This window comes from Hemitrygon akajei, chromosome 32 (assembly GCF_048418815.1).
Source record: "Hemitrygon akajei chromosome 32, sHemAka1.3, whole genome shotgun sequence".
NCBI lineage: Eukaryota > Metazoa > Chordata > Chondrichthyes > Myliobatiformes > Dasyatidae > Hemitrygon > Hemitrygon akajei.
Window position 1 is genome coordinate 12,300,882 of NC_133155.1, and position 22,101 is coordinate 12,322,982.

The 22,101-nt window shown below is 43.2% G+C and overlaps 1 protein-coding gene across 5 annotated transcripts in view; it reads left to right on the plus strand.

Annotated features, from left to right (window-relative positions):
• stpg1 (sperm-tail PG-rich repeat containing 1) overlaps window positions 1-22,101 on the plus strand; it is a 64,347-nt gene that overhangs the window by 28,152 nt on the left and 14,094 nt on the right. For all 5 annotated transcript variants that reach the window (XM_073034624.1, XM_073034620.1, XM_073034623.1 and 2 more), the window contains 4 exons: window positions 11,333-11,434; window positions 13,375-13,554; window positions 17,518-17,629; window positions 19,179-19,359. In XM_073034624.1, the coding sequence (XP_072890725.1) occupies window positions 11,333-11,434; window positions 13,375-13,554; window positions 17,518-17,629; window positions 19,179-19,359 (575 nt within the window). The remainder of the gene's footprint in view (window positions 1-11,332; window positions 11,435-13,374; window positions 13,555-17,517; window positions 17,630-19,178; window positions 19,360-22,101) is intronic.

A 22,101-nucleotide genomic window follows, 5' to 3' on the forward strand; every position in this document is an offset into this window, starting at 1 on the left:
CTTTATAGACTCTACACCATGGAGATGACCGTCATGGAGAACAAGTGAAATCCGCTCTCCTCCCCACTGGCACCCTGTCTTTTCAGATTATCTGAGCCTGCGCATAAATTTGCTCAATGACGGAACATCAGAAAGCTCTGACACCCTGGGCAGAGGGGCGAAGATTGTCAAGAGTGTGCAAAATCAGCTCTCACCTCTGATCAGGTGTTTAAATTGTTCTGCTGCTGAGAAAGGCTTCGGGCCTAAACCATGCCACCCAGTGACCTACTCCGGGCCCAGATTCCATCGTCCAGCAGGAAGCTGCCCTCAAGCTATTCAGATCATCTTGGCACCCAGAGCAATCCAACCTCACACCCGGGCCATAATGTTATAATGTGGGGAATCTGCCTGAAAGTTAGCAATTAATCCCAAGGAGATTGGAGAAATCCAGCACCAACTTGGGAAATAATTTTGTAAAGAATTTGAAGACTGTCCAGTCTAGCATGCAGATGGTGGTCAACCACTGTTACATATTTGTGGACCCTGGTAAGAGGCAACACGTGAGCGCAGGTCCACATGCAAGCAATGCAGCACAGACAATGGATAATTGCTGAAAGGAGCTTTGATCTGGACTTGTGTAAGGACAGGTTGGTTTATTGCCTTATTATCAATGGGTTATAACCTACACAGGGGCTCTTAAGGGATCAACATGGTCTTGTTGAGCCATAACAATAACCAGAAGAACTCAACCAGCAATTAACCTGCAAGTAGTTAATGTTACCGTTGAGTGATTTCCATTACAAATATGCACCCATGTGTTGGGCACCAGTTTCATCCACATAGCACCACGGTATCAAAACAATGGGCTCCATGACTTCCTATTTTCTGCCCACTCTTTTAATTGACTCAATCCCAGGGAGTATTGATTTCCAATGAACCATTGGCTATGCTAAACCTAAGGAATGATAGACTCCATAAAACAACAGTGTTATATTTTATATGATAACTTTACTTGAATAAATCTGGCTTGGTGAAATCAAGTAATTGAACTACTTATATTGGGAGACGGCTATTGTACCTTAAGTCAGGTCCAAAGTAGACTTGGCCTAGGAGAAGACAACGTATTCACTGCTCTGACTCATGGCTGACACAAGACCTTAAACTGTCAAATCATTTGGATATGGCCTAAGTGCGGACAGAGAGACACACTGAAGCGGGTCAACAGAATTTAAAGGAAAAGAAAAACAATAAACTCTAGGTCAATATGGCCATTAGCTAAAGCTCTCAAACTGGAAGTTAATGCCAATACTGCGGCTGGAAGCAGTGACTACATACTAAATGAATACCGCTCCTTTGCAGCGTCAATCGAAAGGGTAGTCTTTTCCTGGACAAGGACTGGGGTAGGCAGGGAGTGTAAATGTCGCTGTGCTTTTGGTCAAGTGTTGACAAGATTAGAATGAAAGCAGGGAGTTAAATACCACCATAATGATACAGTACTTAGCTGGAACATGCGTACTCCCAAGCGTGGTTGCCCAACCTGTTCCGCAGCTCGCCAGCGCGGGCACGTAGACAATGCGGCAGAGTCTGTGGTTGTTACATAAGTTTACCCTTCTCTCTAACACTGGCATGTGCAATTTCAACTCTGTCCAAGATTCATTCATATCTGAAAGGCTCTTAATGCCTAGGTTACAGAAGATATTCTAAGTTCAAGGTTGTTTTAGGTGGATTTAGGGTGTCAGGTACAGCTGCAAATGAATACCACAGCCTTTCCATCTCACATTAAATAATGAAGTAAAATAATGCAGTACCCTAAGTTATGTAATAACTTGACTTCTTATCAAAAAAATCATGTTATTCCTTTCACTAGATTTTGCGCAGGTGGACAGTTTAATCATTTGTCCAATGTGTGAAACATTGACTTTCTTTATTCCCAAGAAATTGAATAAGCTTTTGTTTTGATCACTAGATTCAACTGATACTATGTCTTGTCAAGACACATAATTCTAGCATAATAATCCTCCATGTCAGGAGGATTACCAGTCCTAACATCTTTCCAGTTAGAAATGTGACTGCATGTTTACCTCATTGTCTGAGAATTGAGCAAAATACTGTGAATGCAGGAAAGCTGGAATAGAAAATTCTGGAAACAGCACGTCAAGGCAGCATCTGTGGAAAGAAATAGATGAAAGGTCTTTGATTTGAAACATTAACTCTCTTCCACCGTCCACAGGCGAGTCTGACTTGCTGAATATTCCCAGAATTTTCTCGTACTGTGGACACCTGTCCCTGTTTTCAAAATAATCAAAGAAAAGGAGCCGTGCCAAATAATTTCTGAATATCCATAAACTTCCACTTCCAAAATGAGGTGGCCTTCAATTACTGGTCTGTTTTTCATCATTAATTTTATTTAATTATTTATTTTATTGCTTTGATCCTTTGAATAAAACTAAATACATAGTTTGCTTGCACTTAAATATAATACCACCCCCAGTGCAAGTGGATGGTTGTATAAGTAGCTGGTGCATATCACAAGTCCCGATTATGTGACCACTGACGCCAGGCTGTCAAATCTCTGAAGAGTATTGATAATGGCTGGGGTCGCCCATCTTGTAAAGGCATAGCCCTGAAGAAGGCAATGGTAAATCTCTTCTGTAGAAACACTTGCCAAGAACAATCATGGTCACGGAAAGACCATGATCACCTACGCCATACGGCACAGCACATAACGAACGAATGAAGTCCATTACAATGGACAAACAAATCTTGAAGCATGGCAGGACTGGTAGGGGAATTTTCAACCTCTTCCATTAAGTTTAGGAAGATAAAGAATATGAAAGAATAGGAGAAGTGTTGTCTTTCTATCCTGTTGTTTGTACGCTCAAAGCTTCAAATTAGTTAGGATCTTCCCTATCTGATGATCCCAAAAGAGCACAGGGAGTCAGTGCATCAGCCGCCACTCTTCAAGGTAACCTCAATATCGTCAGTATCATATATCATGATTATGTTGCTTGTTATGTCTTACATTTTGAGTTCAGTGCTGAAGCTGTTTCACATCAATGTTCTAAGGCAGGCGCAGAATGGCTAGAAGAGATGGCTTGAGCTAGAAGTAAACAGGCAGCGAGATGAGGAAGTTAATCTGAAGGATAAAAGTTATGCACTGGAATATAAGCCCGAGGAAGAGATTGATTATCGGTCATGCGTTCCAACTGTTGAAGTAGTTCGACATGCAGAGGCACCATTTCTGAATCAAGTTCACCCAATTTCATCAATTAAGCTGCAGTATGCAGACAATGACTGTGTGGCTGGGCACAACTCTTGATGTCATCCGTAAATTTTCTGATAACACCACCGTTGTTGCAGGAATCTCAGATGGAGGCAAGGAGGTTTACAAGAGTGAGATAGATCAGCTAGTTGAATGGAGTCATAAAAGCAACCTCACACTCAACATCCACAAGACTAAGGAATTGGTTGTGGACTTCAGGAAGGGGAAATCATGGATTCATTGAGGGGTCACTGCTAGAAAGGATGAGCAGCTTCAAGTTGGTGGACATCAATATCTCCAGGGATCTATCCTTGCCCTAACACATTAATGCAAACATGAAGAAAGCATGTCAGTGGCTCTGCTTCATGAGGAACTTGAGAAGATTCGATGAGTCACCAACAATTCCTGCAAATTTCTACAGATATACAGTGGAGAGCAGCCTAACTGATCACATCACTGCCTAGAACGGAACCTCCAATGCACAGGCTCGCAAGAGATGGCAGAGGGCTGTAGATTCGGCTAGATGTATCACAGGCACAAACCTCCCTACCATCAAGGACGTCTTCAAGAGGTGAAGCCTCAAGAAAGCAGAACCCATCATTCATTAAAGATCTTCACCGTCTGGGTCTTGGGTGGATCCAGGGGACAGAGGAAAGGATTCAAGGGTTTTTCTGAATCCTCCTAAACCTCAGACAATAAAAACAGAGAAGGAGCATTTTTGGGGAGGTATTGTGAATCGCTGTGCTATCCAAGAAGCCACATAGAGGCCCTGTGTGAAGGGCCAAAAGGACACAACAATTCACAAATCAGTGGCAGTCCTGACAGCTGTCACTTGCTTCCTCTGTGGAAGAGTCTGCAGCCCCACCTTGGCCTCAGAAGCAGAGAAGATTAGAAGTGAGTCATTCTTAATCCCAGGAACCTCTCCAACCTGGCCTACTGGTGCTGGGAACGTTGGCCCTAACATTTACTCACTTGCCTTTGAGGTGAATTTGGAGGATTCTGCTGTGACTGCATAATAAGAAGGTACGATTATGTAGATTCCATCTCTGCAGGGATAGCATTTGGTTAATGAATTGAAGGAGGCCAAAGATGGGCTCCAGGGTGGCAGTGTGGCACAGCCAACAGAGTTGCCTCATGGCACTTGGGTTTAACTCTGACCTCAGATACTCTCCTCATTCTCCCCGTGACCACTCGGGTTCCTCTCTGTGCACTGATCTCCCCTTCCGTCCCGGGCATGTGCAGGTTGGGAAGCTGACTGGCCGCTTTGAACGTGAATGGTCATATCCAAGAGGGATTCAATGAGAATGTAGTCTGAAAAGAAAATAAATAAATGGGGTAAACGTAGGTGGGCGGTTGATGGCCAGTATGTACTCAGCAGGCCAAAGGGTTCGAATCCATTCTGTACTGTACTGGAAGTGACAGTGTAGAGATCCAAGGTAGTCATCCTCAATAGGAGAGGTAATCTTTCTTTTAAAACTTTTTTTTATTGCGTTTTCAAGTAATTACAGAAATAAAAGTATATGAAAAAAATATATATTACCCATCCCCCCTCCCCCTAACATCCCTATAGAAAAAAAGAAGAAAGAAAAAAAAAGAAAGAGAAAAAGAAATCTTGATAATGTATTTATTTTCTGCCTAATACCTTATTCACTATTTACAAGAAGACCAGGTAGTTAAAGAGATGTGGGTTTAGTGCCCACCCCTGGGAAACTCTCTGTGGGGAGTTTGACAGTTTCCCTGCGCTCTGGATATTCGTATTCTCAATGTGTGGAGTGTAGTGAGTTACAGGAAAGGGCCACCAGGTGGCGACACATACCACGCTGAAGGGTTTTGAACAGGCCACGTTTGATGCAGGTGAGGAGAAAGCCACGTCTGCATTCGGGTAGAGAGTGGCTGCGAAATAGGCACAGATATGGCTCGAACTACAGTGCGTGTATTCCAATTAGCATTTACCGACCGACCACGGATGGAAACCGTCGGCAAAATTAGGCAGCGCAGTGCCACAGCAGTTGGCGCTGCTGCCGAACGGCCCTGGTGACTGGGATTTGAGTCTGATTTGCGCATTCTTCTTACGTATGAGCGTGTGGATCTCCCCTTGGGTGTCCCAGTCTGCTCCCACTTCCGAAAGAGCTGCTGGCTGGCTAATTATCCCTAATTTATCCCCGGTGTTGGTGGGTAGCCGGAAAATTGAGGGGAGTTGATGGCGACGTGAGAGAGAAAACCGTAACAGGGTAAGAGTGGGGAAATCTGATTGATGGGAATGCGCTTCATAGACTCGATGGGCTTAGTGGCCTTGCTTCTATGTAATAGAGAAACTGAGGTATATATCCTTCGTGTCACAGAGCTTTCCTTCCTCCTGGATTATCATAGCTTGCGTGGAGTAAGTGAGTCTAGCTCAGACAGACAATTGATGCAAGTCAAGTTGAGTTTATTGTCATATGTGCATGTGTAGTGATAAGACCAGAAGATATAGGTATTTGCTCCATCGAGTCTGCTCCACCATTTCATCATATCTGACCCATTTTCCCTCTCAGCCCCAATCTCCTGCATCTTCCCTGTATCCCTTCATCCCCTGACTAATCAAGAACAATCACCCTCTGCCTTAAAGATACCCAACAACTTGGCCCCCATGACGCCTGTCGCAACAATTTCCACAGATTCACCATTCTCTAAAAAAAAATTCTTCTTCACCTCCGTTCTAAAAGTTCACTCCTCTATTCTGAGGCTGTGTCCTCTGGTCTTAGACTCCCCTATCATCCTCTCCAGGTCCACTCTGTCGAGGCCTTTCACCATTTGATAGGTTTCAATGAGGTTACCCCTCATTCTTCTGAATTCCAGTGAGTACAACTCAGAGCCATCAAACGTTCCTCATATGACACGCCATTTAATCCTGGAATCTTTTTTGTGAAGCTCCTTTCAACCCTCTCCAATGTCAGCACATGCTTTATTAGATAAGGTGCCCAGAACGACTCACATTACTCCAAGCAAGCAATCACCAATGCTTTATAAAGCCACAACACTACATCCTTGCTTTTATTTTCTAGTCCTTGTACTTGCAGATGCTTGCAACTGCATCACCTGTAGGTACAGACAACACACGGAGTATCAATAGCCCATAAGTTATACAAAGTAATGAAAAGGAATTAAATAAAAAGACATCAGAGCAAAACAAAGGCAGTCAGAGACAAATGAGAACAGCCCATCTTCTTCATGCAAGCACCTTGGTCTGCATGAAGAAGATGGGCTGAAGGGCCCATTTGTGTATTGTAAAACTCTATAATTGGCCATTTTGGCAACTTGCAGCTCACTTTGGCTGTTACCTTGTCCCTCAGCACAGCCTGTTGCTTTTGTCAGCTGCCACTGTCCTGGAAATCTGGTTTAGGCTGTGATATGTTAACTTTATAAAACTATTACATGAATTATGTCTCAATCACTGGAACCATCAACTGTGCAATTTTTCTGTTTGCATTTAAGAGATGACGAACAAGATAGTATTTTTAAGAAATTGCATTTGGTAAAATGCTTTGTTCTTTTGTCCATTTTATGGGCAAGTTGAAAAAGGTATTTGTCTGCAGAATAAAACTTCTGTATTAGTTAGATGTCTTAATACACAGAATGTAAATAATCTACACTAGAATTTTTGTAGTGGTGACGTGGAAGATAGACGGCTTGAGTTCATAATTGTAGGCAGTGTTTTTCTATGGTGACAATTGTCTTACAGGAGATAAGAACATGTCAATCTCTCTTATAGTCAAAAAAAGGTTAAGACAGAGAATGATTTTCAACAGGAATTGGAAGGCGATGAACAAAATGTTTATCTTATCCACAGGATCATTTCTTTGGCTGTGCCCAGAGTCATATTTGATCTTTCCGGATCTGTTTACAAGCCATGTTCTGTAGTTGTGTGGAGAATCATCTCATTTTTCAGTATAGTCGTGATGAAAGTCCTTGATGAGAATGGTTTGGACCCAAGTGCTGGAGTATCCATGGCTGGGATTGAGACACATTTCAAACTGGATGGAGACCCTGAGCACAAAACAAACACTACGCAAAATTACATACAAGCTTATGATTGAACACTGAATCTCAGTTCAGGAGCTCCTTAAATTCTCAATCCTTGGCGCCCAAAACATGATCGCCTATTAGCGGGACAGTCCTGAATCTTTAAAGGGGCGGTGCCAGCTATCCATACTTTGGTGAGTTAGAGCATCTTAACCTTGGCACCTGTCGTGGATCAGTGCATGTTGCATCAGGACTCCCTCCCCAATGGCCAACTCCTGATGGTCCTGGCTGCTTAGAGACGATGATTGTAGTCAGGGATGAGAGCCGGATCAGGCACCCGGCACCTCTCCTCCACTCCGAATTGTTCCCGAGCCGAACATCTCAAACAGGACGCGAGTCCAAAATTCTTCTCACAGAGAAAACCTGTCCCCATCAACAAACCTAGGTAGCGATGGGGGTTGACGGTGGTGGGGCTAACAGCCTGGTGTTCATAGGCTTTAAGTTGGCACTGTGGAAAGTGGGATTGATCTTGAGGGTCTTGGGGAGCTCCATCTGGCTGTTGGACTGTGGGTGAAACCCAAAACACCCTCCAGAAAAGTGATGTAAATTGCGGACCACGATGGAACACAGTGTCCACCAGAAAACCATGGATCCCAAAGACCTGCTGCAGGACAGTCTGAGCCGTCTCCGCTCCAGAGGGAAGTTTAACCTAGGCGATGAATTGGCAGACCTTCCAAATAAGATCCACAATTACCATGACAGCAGTCTTTCCCTTGGAAGGAGGAAGACCAGTGACAAAATCCATGGAGATGTGAGCCCATGGTCTTTCCAGAACAGGCACAGGCTGAAGGAACCCTTGAGGTTGGGTACAGGGCTCCTTGTCCCGGATAAGCACCTCGCATGCCTGCATATATTGACAGACCTCCCTTGCCATTTCAGGCCATCGATATCTTTTCCTAATGACCTTGAGGATCCTGGCAATCTCTGGGTGAGATGCCAATCTCAATGCACATCCCCATCGAAGAACCTGAGACTGGATGGGACTAGGAATGAACAGACGACCCAGAGGGACGTTCTGAGGAATCTCCCCTTGTGTGCGAACAAGTGTGTCGATCCCCCAATGAACTGGCGCTATCACCTTGGCTTGGGGCAAAATGGTGGTGGACTGCTTTTCTCTTGCGGATTGGTCTAACTGACAGGACAGGGCATCTGGCTTCTGGTCCTTAAATCCTGGTTGGTAGGTCAGGATAGAATTAAAACAGTCAAAAAAAAAGAGGCTACCTGGATTGCCTGGAATTCAGTCTCTTGGCTTCCTGAATATAAGCCCAGGTTCTTGTAGTCCATCCATATGATAAAAGGGCTCTTGGCCCCCTCAAGCCAGTGATGCCATTCCTCCAGAGCCAAATTGACAACGGGCCACCTCTCTATTCCCAATGTAGTAATTCATCCCTGCCAGGGATGGTCATCCGGAAAAGAATTATGCAGGTGCAGTTAATTGTCTGAAGGTGTCCATTGAGACAGCACTACACCCACTCTGACCTCTGAGGCATCCACTTCCAAAAGGTGTGGAAGGTCTGGGTTAGGTGCAACCAAAATGGGAGCTGTTGTGAACCACTGTTTGAGTTCTACAAAAATCAGCCTCCGCCTCAGTAGTCCAGACAAAAGGGCCTGTGGATCTCCTGGTTAGTGCTATCAGCATGAACCCCCACTGAGCTAAAGTTTCTGACAAACTTTCAATGAAAGTTGCCAGATCCCTGGAATTCACACTGGATGGTTGTGACCAATCTCCTACTGCATCTTACTAGGGTCCATCATGAGAATGACATTTGAGATGATGAAGCCCAAAAAATTAAACAGTGGTTAGGTGAAATTCGGACTTCTCCAGCTTGCCATGAACTCCATGATCCAGAAGCCTCTTCAGGGTGTCTCTGACATGAGCAACGTGCTCCTTCATGGACTTCGAGAAAATTAGAATGTCATCCAAGTTTACAAAGACGAACTTATGGAGTGCATCCCAGAACACGTTGTTTATAAAAGCCTGGAGAACTGCTGGTGCATGAACTCTGCAAGTCCAGCTGCAAGGCTACTCTTGCCCCTTGGAGAATCTTGAAAGCAGTCATCATGGGTGGATGAGGGTAGCAATTCTTGACTATTAGGCGATTCAGCCCTTTATAATCAATGCAGACTCCCATCCTTCCATATGAAGAAGACAGCGCCGGCTGGAGAAGTGGATGGCCAAATGAATCCCAGGACAAGAGCCTCCTTAATATACCCCTACATATCTCTTCTCTCCGGGACTGAGAGCATGTATAATCAACCCCTAGAAGGGCATGAACCTGGCAGTAGATCTATTGTACTGTGGTAGGGTCGGTAGGGTGGAAGAGTCGAAGCCTCTCCCTTTTTGAAGACCTCTTCCAAATCCTTGTAGATGGAAGGGATTTCTACCAGTTTGGGTACTGTAATTACCCCCGAACCTTCCTCCTAGGATGACTTTTGTGACACCGTCGGTGGTGGGGGTGCTTCAGCAGAGCCCAGAGTCTCCCCCATAGGCCCACAAGAGGCTTTAGTGAAAACAGAAGCCAAATCTTCATCCGTCTCCTCAGACATTGGCAGTGAGGTGTGACAAATAGTCCTTGTGCTCCTGGTGGGACTAGGATCCAGGGATCTCCGTCCTGGATCCTTCCCTTTAAACAGGACTTGGCGCTCAAGACATGATTACCAATTAGCGGGACTGTCATGAATCTTTAAAAGGGGCCGTGTCAGCTACCCATACCCCAGGGAGGTAGAGCATCTGAACCTCGGCAGTTGATGCGGATGAGTGCGTGCCATAACAATGGTGTCCGAGCACGAAAGCCAGGAAGGGAAGAGAACTCAACGTGATTCGTGTTGTGATTAGGATTGGACTTCTCTAAAAGAAGTGAGGTATCAGGATTACAGCATGTTCCAGAGAATTCAAAGCAGATGAGGAAGAACTGCTGAAAGGCCTCTTGTCTTGAATATAAATAAATCCATTAGTGGCTTTCAATGTTTGCATTCAACGAGGGTGGGGGACAGTCACACCAAGTACATTGGCACTTGGAGTATTAATCAATCACCAACGTCGTTGTGTTTACGACAGTGAAGAATCCATAGGTAGAGTTTTAAGTCATGTAACATAAAGGGAAGGAGCATAACAAAAGAGAAACAATATAAGGACTCAGTAAAGCAGCCAGAATAATCAAAGATTACACCCACGCCAGACATTCTGTCTTCTCCCCCCTGCCCACCAGGCAGAAGATGTAAAAGCACGGGCCACCAGCTTCTGTCCCACTGTTATCAGACTCTTGAGTCGACTTCTTGGGTGATGAGAAGGAACCTTGACCTCACAATCTACTGCGTTACGATCTTCCACTTTATCATTGTCCTGTGGGAGGCGTGCCTTATTCTGATCGTCGGAGGTTGCTTCTGTTGTGATTAGTTAGTTTAGAAGCTGCAGCTGCTTTTCCCATTGGATGGATGCCCGGTGTCCAGTTTCAAACATCCTGGGTATATACAATTGCACGTGGAAGGGACTTCCTCTCTTCTCGCTTTGTTTAAGACAAGACCATTGAGAAGGTACGCTCTGTGCCCACTTGTACTTTTGCTGAATGTATGTGTGTTTGTCGAATATTCAGCTTTGCAGTGTCTGTAACTCGGGGAACACGAACGTTTGGTCAAATGTTTACTGTTTGTAAATAAGTGATTAATATAGCCATTCGCAGAGGGTGCTTTCCTGTGTCACTTGCCAGACCCACGAAGCTGATTGAACATTACAGTCATTTACCTGCACTGCACAGTTTTGCTGGCTTTTACACATTCTACCGCTTGTTATTGTTGAACCTTACTTCACCTCAACGCACAGTGTAATGATTTGATCTGTATGAACAGTATGCAAGACAAACTTTCACTGTATATTGGTACAGGTGACATTAATGAACCAACATCAATACTGATATGGCAGGTACATAGAGAGGGCTGAGCTCGGGCTCGTTTGTAATAATAAATATTTCTTAATTCCCTGCTGATGGTTTGAATCAGTTCCAATCAGTTGCAATGTTATTTTTCTTTTAGAGTGAAAACCCGGGGCCAGGCACATACGATTGCATGCATGCGCCGCTTGAAACCTTCAGCACCTCCTTCTCCAAAAGAGGAACGGGTGGGCTTGCATCCAAAGTAAGTTTTATATCTCCACCTTACAGTGTTTGAAATCTGTTTTATTTTTCCATAATGGCCAAAGTCCAGCTGATGACTACATAGTGCAGAACTGCAGAACATGCTAATGATCTGATGTCCCTGCATCTGAGCTCTTGCTCTGCCCGTGTCACCACTAAGTCCTGGAGTATTTGAGAACTAAGTGAAGCAGTGATTGTATATACGTCTGTCCTTAAGCCTATAAGACCAACAGTACTGTGTAAAAATGTTAGACACTCGAGCAATGGATTAGACATTGGCTCAATGGAAGAAGCCAGAGAGTGGTAGTGGAGGATTGCTACTCTGAGTGGAGGCCTGTGACTAGTGGTGTGCCACAGGGATCAGTGCTGGGTTCATTGTTATTTGTCATCTATATCAATAATCTGGATGATAATGTGGCAAATTGGATCAGCAAATTTGCTGATGATACAAAGATTGGAGGTGTAGTGGACAGTGAGGAAGGTTTTCAAAGCTTGCAGAGGGATTTGGACCAGTTGGAGGAATGGGCTGAAAAATGGTAGATGGAGTTTAATGCGGACAAGTGTGAGGTATTGCTCTTCGGAAGGTCAAACCAAGGTAGAACGTACAAGGTAAATGGTAGGACACTGAGGAGTGCAGAAGAACAGAGGGATCTGGGAGTACAGGTACATAATTCCCTAAAAGTGGCTTCACAAGTAGATAGGGTTGTAAAGAAAGCTTTTGGTACATTGGCCTTTATAAATCAAAGTATTGAGTATAAGAGTTGGAATGTAATGGTGAGGTTGTATAAGACATTGGTGAGACCAAATTTGGAGGATTGTGTGCAGTTTTGGTCACCTAATTACAGGAAGGATATTAATAAGGTTGAAAGAGTGCAGAGAAGGTTTACAAGGATATTGCCTGGACTTGAGAAACTGAGTTACAGAGAAAGGTTGAATAGGTTAGGACTTTATTCCCTGGAGCGTAGAAGAATGAGGGGTGATTTGATAGAGGTATATAAAATTATGATGGGTATAGATGGAGTGAATGCAAGCAGGCTTTTTCCACTGAGGCCAGGGGAGAAAAAAACCAGAGGACATGGGTTAAGGGTGAAGGGGGAAAAATTTAAAGGGAACATTGGTGGGGGGGGGGGGGGCTTCTTCACACAGAGAGTGGTGGGAGTGTGGAATGAGCTGCAAGATGAAGTGGTGAATGCGGGCTCACTTGACATTTAAGAAAAACTTGGACAGGTATTTGGATGAGAGGGGTTTGGAGGGATATGGCCCAGGTGCAGGTCAGTGGGACTAGGCAGAAAAATGGTTTGGCACAGCCAAGTAGAGCCAAAAGGCCTGTTTCTGTGCTGGAATGCTCTATGGTTCTATGTACCTAAAAATTTTCCACAACACTGTCGAAGCAGAATCAGGCCATTCAGCCCATCGAGTCTGCTCCACCATTTCATCATGGCTGATTTACTATCTCTCTCAACCCCGTTCTCCTGCCTTCTCCCAGTAAAATTTGGTGCCCTGACTAAACAAGAACCATTAAAATTTACCCCCTCAAATTTATGCCCATCTTAGCTGGCACTTCTGTCATGATGTACTGCGTTGCTGAACTTCAGTAAAGAGATGAGAAAGTAAATAGTTTGTATATTTTATTTAACAGATTGTTTCTAAGTTAATTTTGCAAATTTGAACGTGATTTTGAGAGGTCTTTTAATTAATCATTTTTATTTCTTTAAATTTATGTCATTGTTTCCATGGTTTCTAAATCTCGGTGATCATCAGAAACAGTGGAAAGGGGCTCTGTTGCCATAAGCTATTGGATTCCATCAGGACCCCTCCAGATTCAGCAGGAATGGGAGGTTGTTATGGAGCTGCACAGATGAAGTGGGACACGAGCTAACTTAGTGAAAGGAAGGGGTTGTGACGTAGGGTCTATAACACACCTGTCTGTTGTTCTCTTAGGTACCCCGTGAGCAACGGAAGAGAATTATTCATACCCCAGCAGCAAATGCATACAACATTCCTTCCACAATCCTGACAAAGGCAGACTATCACTTTGGAAACAGCAGCATGTTCCAGCCGCCTATTGCTATGAAGTTGGACAATGACAAAGACAGGACACCAGCTCCTAATGAATACAATGTGAGTTGTGAAGTTCAAAAAAGATTAATACTTGGGTAGTACTTTGTTGTCCTAAGTTCAGATAAGATCCGGAGTTATTTTTCAGATTAGGTAAAGCAGTCTGACAAACAATACAGACCTAACGAAGATGTAAAGTAGTTCCTTGTTTGTTATTGACATTTATTTTAATATCTTTTGCTGCACCTCAGAGCATTTGTGGGAACTCCATGTAGTCATGAAGAACATGCAAAATCCGCACTGACAGCATTCAGGGTCAGGATCAAACCCAGGAGTTAGGAGCTCTGTAGTTCCTTGTAAGTGACCACACCAATAGATAGAATGCTGAAGAAGGTATATGACTTGCTTGAGGAACTCAGCAGTCAGTCAGCATCTATGGAAAAGAGTAAGTAGTTGATGTTTTGGGCAGAGACCCTTCTTCAGGACACTTCACGAGTCCAGATGAAAGGTCTCAGCCCCTAACTGTTTACTCTTTTCCATAGCTGCTGCCTGACCTGCTGAGTTCCTCCAGCATTTTGTGTGTGTTGCTCTGGATCTCCAGTATCTGCAAATTTTCTCATGTATATGACATGCTTACCTTCAAACATCAGGGGAAAAAATATAAAAAATAAGAACATTATGTTGCACCTTACTGTATCAAAACACTAGTTCTACCTCACCTGGACTATTGTGTGTAGTTCTGGTTTGTCACACTGTAGGAAGGCTGGTGTTGCTTTGGAGAGAACGCAGAGGTGATTCAACAGGATGGAAGACTGCATTGGAAGACTTTAGTAAGAGGCAAGATTGGATAAGTTAGGCTTGTTTTCCCTACAGCGAAGGAGGATGAAGTGTAACGTTATAGAACTATATAAAATTTAAAGAGGCATTAATAGTTCATCCATTAATTATGTGCCGGGTTATGTGGGTGATCATGGCCTTGACCGTGATTGTTCTTGGCAAAATTTTCCACAGAAGTGGTTTGCCATTGTCTTCTTCTGTGCAGTGTCTTTTCAAGACGGGTGACCCCAGCCATTATCAATACTCTTCAGAGATTGCTGGCATCAGAGGTCACACAAACAGGGCTTGCGATAAAGTTCACAGTAAATTTATTATCAAAGTACATATATGTCACCATATACAACCCTGAGATTCATTTTCTTGTGGGCATACTCAACAAGTCTGCAGAATTATAACTATGAAAGGATCAATGAAAGAACGCTCAACCTAAGGCATTCAGCCAGAGTCCAGAAGACAACAAACTGTGGAAATGCAAAAGAAGAAACAATATTAATAAGTAAGTAAGCAACAGATATTGAGAACAAGAAATGAAGAGTTCTTGAAAGTGAGTCTATTGGTTGTGGTAATAGAATTGATGTTTGAAATCTGAGTTCATCATGGAGAAATCAGAAGCAGTAAGGCTTTATGATAAGAGGAATGAGTTTAAAAAAAAATTAAGATCTCAGGGGAGAGCTTTTTACACAGAGTGATCGAAATCTGGAACTGCCTGCCAGGAGAGGTAGTGGATTCAGGTAAAATCACTACACTTAAGAAAACTTTGAATCAAACTCGTGAACATGAGGCTAATGTGACCAAATGGGATTAATACAGATGGGTATACAAATTCCAGCGGTAAACTGAAGGAAGGTCCTGTTTCTATACTATTGAATTCTTTGACTCTACAATAGTCTACCAGTGCACAGTACTTGGAGGAAAAGCTTTTCAGCCCATCAGTGTAAGAACATTTTGCAACACTTTAGGCCTCATTGCTAAAGTGTTTGCATTGTTGGGCCCTTGGGGGAAGAAGAATTCTTTGGTCCAGTCTGCAAAGCCTGCTTTATATGGCTCCTAACAGCCTAGGAACTTCTTATGCATGGATTTCAACTTGATGTAATCTTTCACTTTTGCAGCTTTATATCACTGTGGCTTATTAACATAATGAATCTATATAAGTATGCAAATGTACTTGAAACTTCAACAATTATAAGCAGCCATGCTCACTGCAGGAAAATATTGTGGCGAGCATTGAGTCCGTAATGACAGACGAGGAAGCTCGTTAACTCAACGACTGTTTTATTGTGATAGACACAAAACAGACCGGGCACCCTGACCCAGAGAGTGAACCCATCAGTCTCACACCGACGGGGGAGGTGACCATCACACACCTTGGTTACAGTCAGGGTGACCCACCATTACACAAGCAAATAACTGTATAACCCGAGCTAAAAGGTAACAATAAATGAACTGGAACTTCCCATCATAATCCCACAAAAGCATTTTAACACAACAATAAATAGCACTGTTCATTAGAAATGCAGGGGCAGGCTGTCGACTATGCTCCCACCCAGAATGTCACACTATCAATATTTTGTTCCATAACGTATCATAATAACACATCATCACACTAGTCTAATCTGGAAAATAATCTATTTAGTGCATTATAATTGAGGGAAATTCCTTGCTTTGCTTGTGTGAATTGATATAGAAGAGAAAGATCAAGTTTCAAAGTGCATTTATTATCAAAGTATGTATAAGTTATACAACCTTGAGATTTGCTTGCTCCCAGGTAGCCACAAAGCAAGAAACCTAAAAGAACCCAATTAAAGAAAAACAAATAAATAAATAAAACAACACACGATGCGCAAGAGAAAGGGGAGAAAGAACACAAATCGTGCAAACAGCATTCCAATCCAAATTGAGTCGTCAGATGCAAACCCTGGAGCATCCCAGAGTAGGCCCAAAGCCTCGGTATCAGTGCATTATTTTAGTGGGCACGGACCACAGCAGCCAGGGCAGTCTTCATAGCCTCAGTCCCGTGAAGAGAGGTGTCACCAACGTGGAGAGCGAGCAAAATCGGCTCTCGTCTCCGCTCCTGACACTCAGTCTTTTCAATCTATCTGGGCTGGCATTTAAGTTGTCCAAACAACCAATTGTACTTAGCACTAGGACCCAGGAGCCACTGCAACAAAATGCTCCAGTGACCTGGAGAGAGCAGTGAGCAACAGGGCAAAATTGGCTCTCACCTCTGATCTGGACAGGCGTTTAAACTGTCTGAACAGCAAATTGTACTGTGGTGAAATACATATACCTGTCTGGACACGCCCCCCCCCGCTGACTGCTCCTGCGCCTCCTCCCACGGACCCCGGTATAAAGGCGATTGGAGCCTGAGCCCTGGCCTCAGTCTCCAGGATGTAGCATGGTGGTCAATTGCTGCTTGTTCTTTCTTCCAGTCAATAAAAGCCTACCTTAACTCACGTCTCCGAGAGTTATTGATGGTGCATCATGTACCTTACATTAGATGAAAACTTGAATATTATTTTAATCATATAGTTTTCAGTGGAGTTCACTTGAATGTATTACTTGCTCAAACAACCCTTTTGTTTCAAGTTATGTCTATAGATGTACCATGCAGAGCATTCTGACAGGTTGCATCATGGGGCTGGGTGGAGGGAGATGGGGGGCTACTACACAGGACTGAAAGAAGCTGCAGAGGGTCATAAATTTAGTTGGCTCCATCTTGGGTACTAGCCTACGAAGTACTCAGGACATCTTCAGGGAGCGGTGTCTCAGAAAGGCAGAGCGTCCATTATTAAGGACCTCCAGCACCCAGGACATGCCCTTTTCTCACTGTTACCATCAGGTAGGAGGTACAGAAGCCTGAAGGCACACACTCAGCGATTCAGGAACAGCTTCTTCCCCTCTGCCATCCAATTTCTGAATGGACATTGAACCCATGAACAGTACATCACTTTTTTGATACATGTTATTTCTGCTTTTGCACAATTTTTAATCTATTCAATGCATGTTTACTATAATTAATTTACTTATTTATTTTTTATTTTCTATATTATGTATACATAATAGACATGCCAATGATAATCAGCCTGCTTCAGATTCAGCTCAACAGAAGGTGGAGAAGCCAGAAAAGTGAGACAACATTCCATGTAGTGTTTGTGTTGCAGGAATCCATGTGTGTATCTCTTTCTCCAGATTTCCGAGGTATTTCTTGGGAAAGCAAACAATGTCTCGGCTGAATCAGCATTTTTATCGAGAACCAAGAGGGGGGCATTTCCGCAAGAGTCTCTGCATGGACCCTCCCCATGTAAGTATGCACTTTTTGTAGCTTCAGGAGGAATAATCAAAAGTTAGTGGGTTTGTGCAATAATAGAACAAGACTACATTCCTCACTGAAGGAACCAGCTGAGCTGCAAAAGAAGCTGAAATATAAACAAGCTTAAATAATAGATATTTATAATCTGATTTGCACATCTTGTTTTATTTCACTTTAGATCCCGATCTTTATTGGGATCTAAACATATCTTCTGTCACAAAGCAATAATGATTTCACATAACTCCATTTTTAAATTTGTCGATCATTTTCCATTGAGTTGTGAAGCAGTGGAAAGAAAATGACCAACTAACAAGAGATTTTTATCTCTTTTCCACTAAATCAACCTGTTTACTGAAGCGCTTTGAACTTCTAACTCTTAAAATAGTTTTGTGAAGTCAGATAATCAAAGTTCATTTGTCCTGAAACACTGGAGGAACTCAACAGGTCAGGCAACATCTATGGAGAAGAATAAAGAGTCGAAGTTTTGGGCCGATATCCTTCAGTCCTGAAACGTCGACTCTTTCTGCTTTTCGGCAGGTATTGCCTGAATTGCTGAGTTGCTCCAGCATTTTGTGTGTGTTGCAGACTTTCATGTGTTTGTGATTAATCTCTCCTGACTGCCTGAGTAAAGTCTGAATCTTCAGTAGTGGCATATAAGCAGTTTCTCTTTCTTTTCCTGCCATTTATGATTTTTTTTAATAAACACATGCCCAAACTTGCCATTAATTTAATCTAGCATGCAGAACTGTCAATTTATTAATGACTATGTCATCTCTGCTGCTGGGTTGTTTGTGCATTGATCACAGTCATTGCAAGATTGAATAGAAGAAAAGTCCAGGGAGATTAGTGAACATTTGCCAGCGTTATCATCTCAGTGTGCACTCGCTTGATTGGACCCAAGTGCGGAAGGACGGAAGGCTTTCTCCGTCACGAGGGTACCTGACACCGACTCAACCCAGGAGCGGTGGATGGCACGTTCCCCATGAAGAGACTGGAATAAGAGGTTAGACACAGGAACACCGATAGAGCCTTGGAGGGACAACTGAGCGACGCTGTGGGACAATCCATTCTCTCCAAAACAACGACTCCACTGAGGCACTTAACGAGAGTCCTCTTCAAATAATCATAGATCGCAGGAAACCCATGCCAGTCACAGTTAACTGACCAGGTTACCCAGAAAGCAAAGGGTTTTACAACTCTTGTTGGGACAACATTTAGTTAATACGGGTACTCGAGAAGCCAAACGCTCTATGGCAGGGTGATGAGGCCTTTAGGTTCATAGCAATTATTTTGTTTTATTTTTTGGAATGTTGATGACATTCCCAAAGGTGTAGGTAAGACAGAATCAGGGAAATCTTGTCACTGTTTGCACAAGTTTCAAAGATAGTAGACAATATAAATTTTCTAATTTTAACATAGTTTTCTGTATAACAAGATACTGTTATTGCAGTTGTCATTGGGAAATAATTAGCAAAGCATATCTGTCTTTGCATGCAGCACCACCAATGTTTTGCTTCAACTTTTAAGTTTTTTTTTCCAGGCCATTACAGGATCAGCCACTCCTTGACCAAAGAGTCGCCAAAGGCAATGGTTTCTGCTTTCAAATCCACGACTGCGCGCCTGAAGTATCCAACTGACTCAACAAGCCCAGGACCAGCAACCTATCAACCTTACAATTCAATGGCAGAAGACAGGATTCAATCCACACGTTTGCATCCTTGGTATTGGGTGGCTGAGTCCGTTTCAGTAGCTGCTCTTGAAATTAATATCGAAAGGCAGACTTGCCTGTGGGGGGGGGGGGGGGAAGCAATTGTATGCAGATTCAGAGTTTTGCAGAAGAGGGTGAAGATTTTATCCTTTGTCCACGTTAGATATTTTAGGGTTAGGAGTTAGTGAACTAGATGTAGCAAGACCTCCAGGAGGACCACAACCTTGTCGCAGGGTTTAGAGGTCTGCATTCCTCAATGACCCAGGGAGCTCTGTTGGCTGGAGTCAGGGCCTTGTTCTTTGGCTCACCCATGCCAAACAGGTCAAAGGGTAGAGGCCAGACTAAGAGTGGTCCACTGGTCATCCAGGTCCAGGGGTTCAGCTCAGGGCTAATAACCCTGACTGGTCAAAAACAATTGTTATAGAAACAGCAAGGAAGGACCCTTATAAACTTATGTGCAAGGTATTGTAAGACAGAGATGGAGGACCTTCAATACTGCCCTAAGCGTGAATGGCATAACGGGCAGTAAGTAAGTCAGAAAGATGTAGCAAGAAAAAAGACACAGTGCAGATTTTGAGAACCAAAGTCATATTCACAATGGAATATGCATGACAGAGAAAGTAAAAGCATGCATTCCCTCAAGTTTATTCTGGTTGAACTGAACTTCAACTTCATTTACTGACCATTGTTCTATATACTTAGATTCCCAAATTGACAAAAGAAACTAATGATCTTTGTCTTGATTGTGACATGTGGGTTATGTTCCTACTTTACAGTCACAGAGTCATAGAGCACTACAGCACAGAAACAGGCCCTTCGGCCCATCTAATCTGTGCTGAATTATTTTCCTGCCCAGTCCCATCGACCCACACCTGGATCAAAGCCCTCCATATCCCTCCCATGCAAGTACTTAGCAAACATCTCTTAAATGTTGAAATTGAACCCGTGTCCACAATTTCCACTGGCAGTTCATTCCAAACTTGCACCACCCTCTGAGTGCAAAAGTCCCTGTCAGGTTCTCCCTAAATATTTCATCTTTCACCCTAAACCTATGATCTCTCGTTCAACCTCAGAAGAACCAGCTTGCTTGAACTTACCCTATCTATACCCCTCATGATTGTGCATCCCTCTGTCAAATCTCTCCACATTTTCCTATGTTCCAGTGGGCAAAGTTCTAACCTATTCACCCTTTCATGTCTCCAGTCTTCACGTCTGTTTTCTCTAAGTATGGACAATGCAATGTGAATCCTGTTGAAGCCAAAATCTAGTTCATGTAGTCATGCAGAAAATGGATGGTACATGATGTGCAAAGCAAAACATTAAAATTAAGGAAATGTGTCATTTGCACCAAATCAAATCAGTGAGGATTGTGCTGGGAAACCCTACAAATTTCATCAGGCTTCGAGCACAAACATAGCATGCCCACAACTTACTAACCCTAACCATGCGTCTTCGGAATGTGGAAGGAAACCAGAACACCCAGAGGAAAACCACACACTCACAAGGAGAGTGTACAAACTCCCTACAGACAGCAGCAGGAATTTCACCCTGATCTTTTAATAGCTTTACACTAACCACTACACTACCATGTCACTAAACAGACAGTGCAATGTGTGAGAACCTAAACCAATTGAGCGTTGCAGAACATGAGTAAACAGCCATCAAAAATATTCACAGTTCAGTGGATAAATATATTTGGCATTGTTAACTCTCAGCCATTCACTATTGCTTGACATTCCGAGACCAGCTACCGTGAGTCAGCTATATTTTAAAAATAAAATGCAACCATCTGTCTGCTTTAAAGTAATATCTTTAAAAACGTGTTAAGCCCTTGATCGTTTTTATAAATGTCACTTGTAGCCGCGAAGAATTGCTAGAAACCTGAAGGCAGCCAGGGGAGGAACAGATGGAGTGGGGGTGGAAGGGGAACGGTTGGACGAGGGAAAAGCACCAAAGTGTTTGTTAAGGAGGTGCCATTTTGTCTGGGATTCCACTGGTGGTGTCTTCTGCTTTCCTTCAACATGGCAATGAACATTAGCGTCGCATACCTGGCACCCTGAAAGATGCTAAAACCAGACGACCCCAAAGACAGTGTAAGTCCTGTTGCAGGCAGATGTTCTGTACCTCAGAAGCAGTAGGAATGCTGGAGTTAGGAGATAAGCATCAGGATACTTACTCACAGATTCTTTTGATACAGGATACAGCTTGAAACTTGATGGGAAATGAACCAGAATGATAAACAATCAGAATGAAATAAACCTTTATGAACCATAATGATAACAAACAATCAGAATGAAATAAACCTTTTTGCCTCACCTCTGAAACTCCAGGAAATGGCAAAGCCTGTTTTAGTCACCCTAGCCAGGAGAATGACAGAGCTAAAAAACAAAATAGTTCAGATTGAGTGCAAGACCGATAACCAATTAAAATGAGTTGTGGTCACCGTCATGAGTCTGCGAGTTTAATTTACAATTACTGTAATATGGGCTTATTATACAAGGGGTGATTGATAATTTCGTGGCCTAAGGTAGAAGGAGTCATTTTTAGAAAACTTAGCACATTTATTTTTCAACATAGTCCCCTTCTATGTGTACACACTTAGTCCAGCGGTCGTGGAGCATATGGATCCCTTCTTTGCAGAAGTGGTCCATGGTAGGGGTGATTGATAAGTTCATGGCCTAAGGTAGAAGGAGATGAGTTATTAACTTCAAACTTTCTGCATTATCAGTCAAAGAGTTGAACTGCATGTGCATGT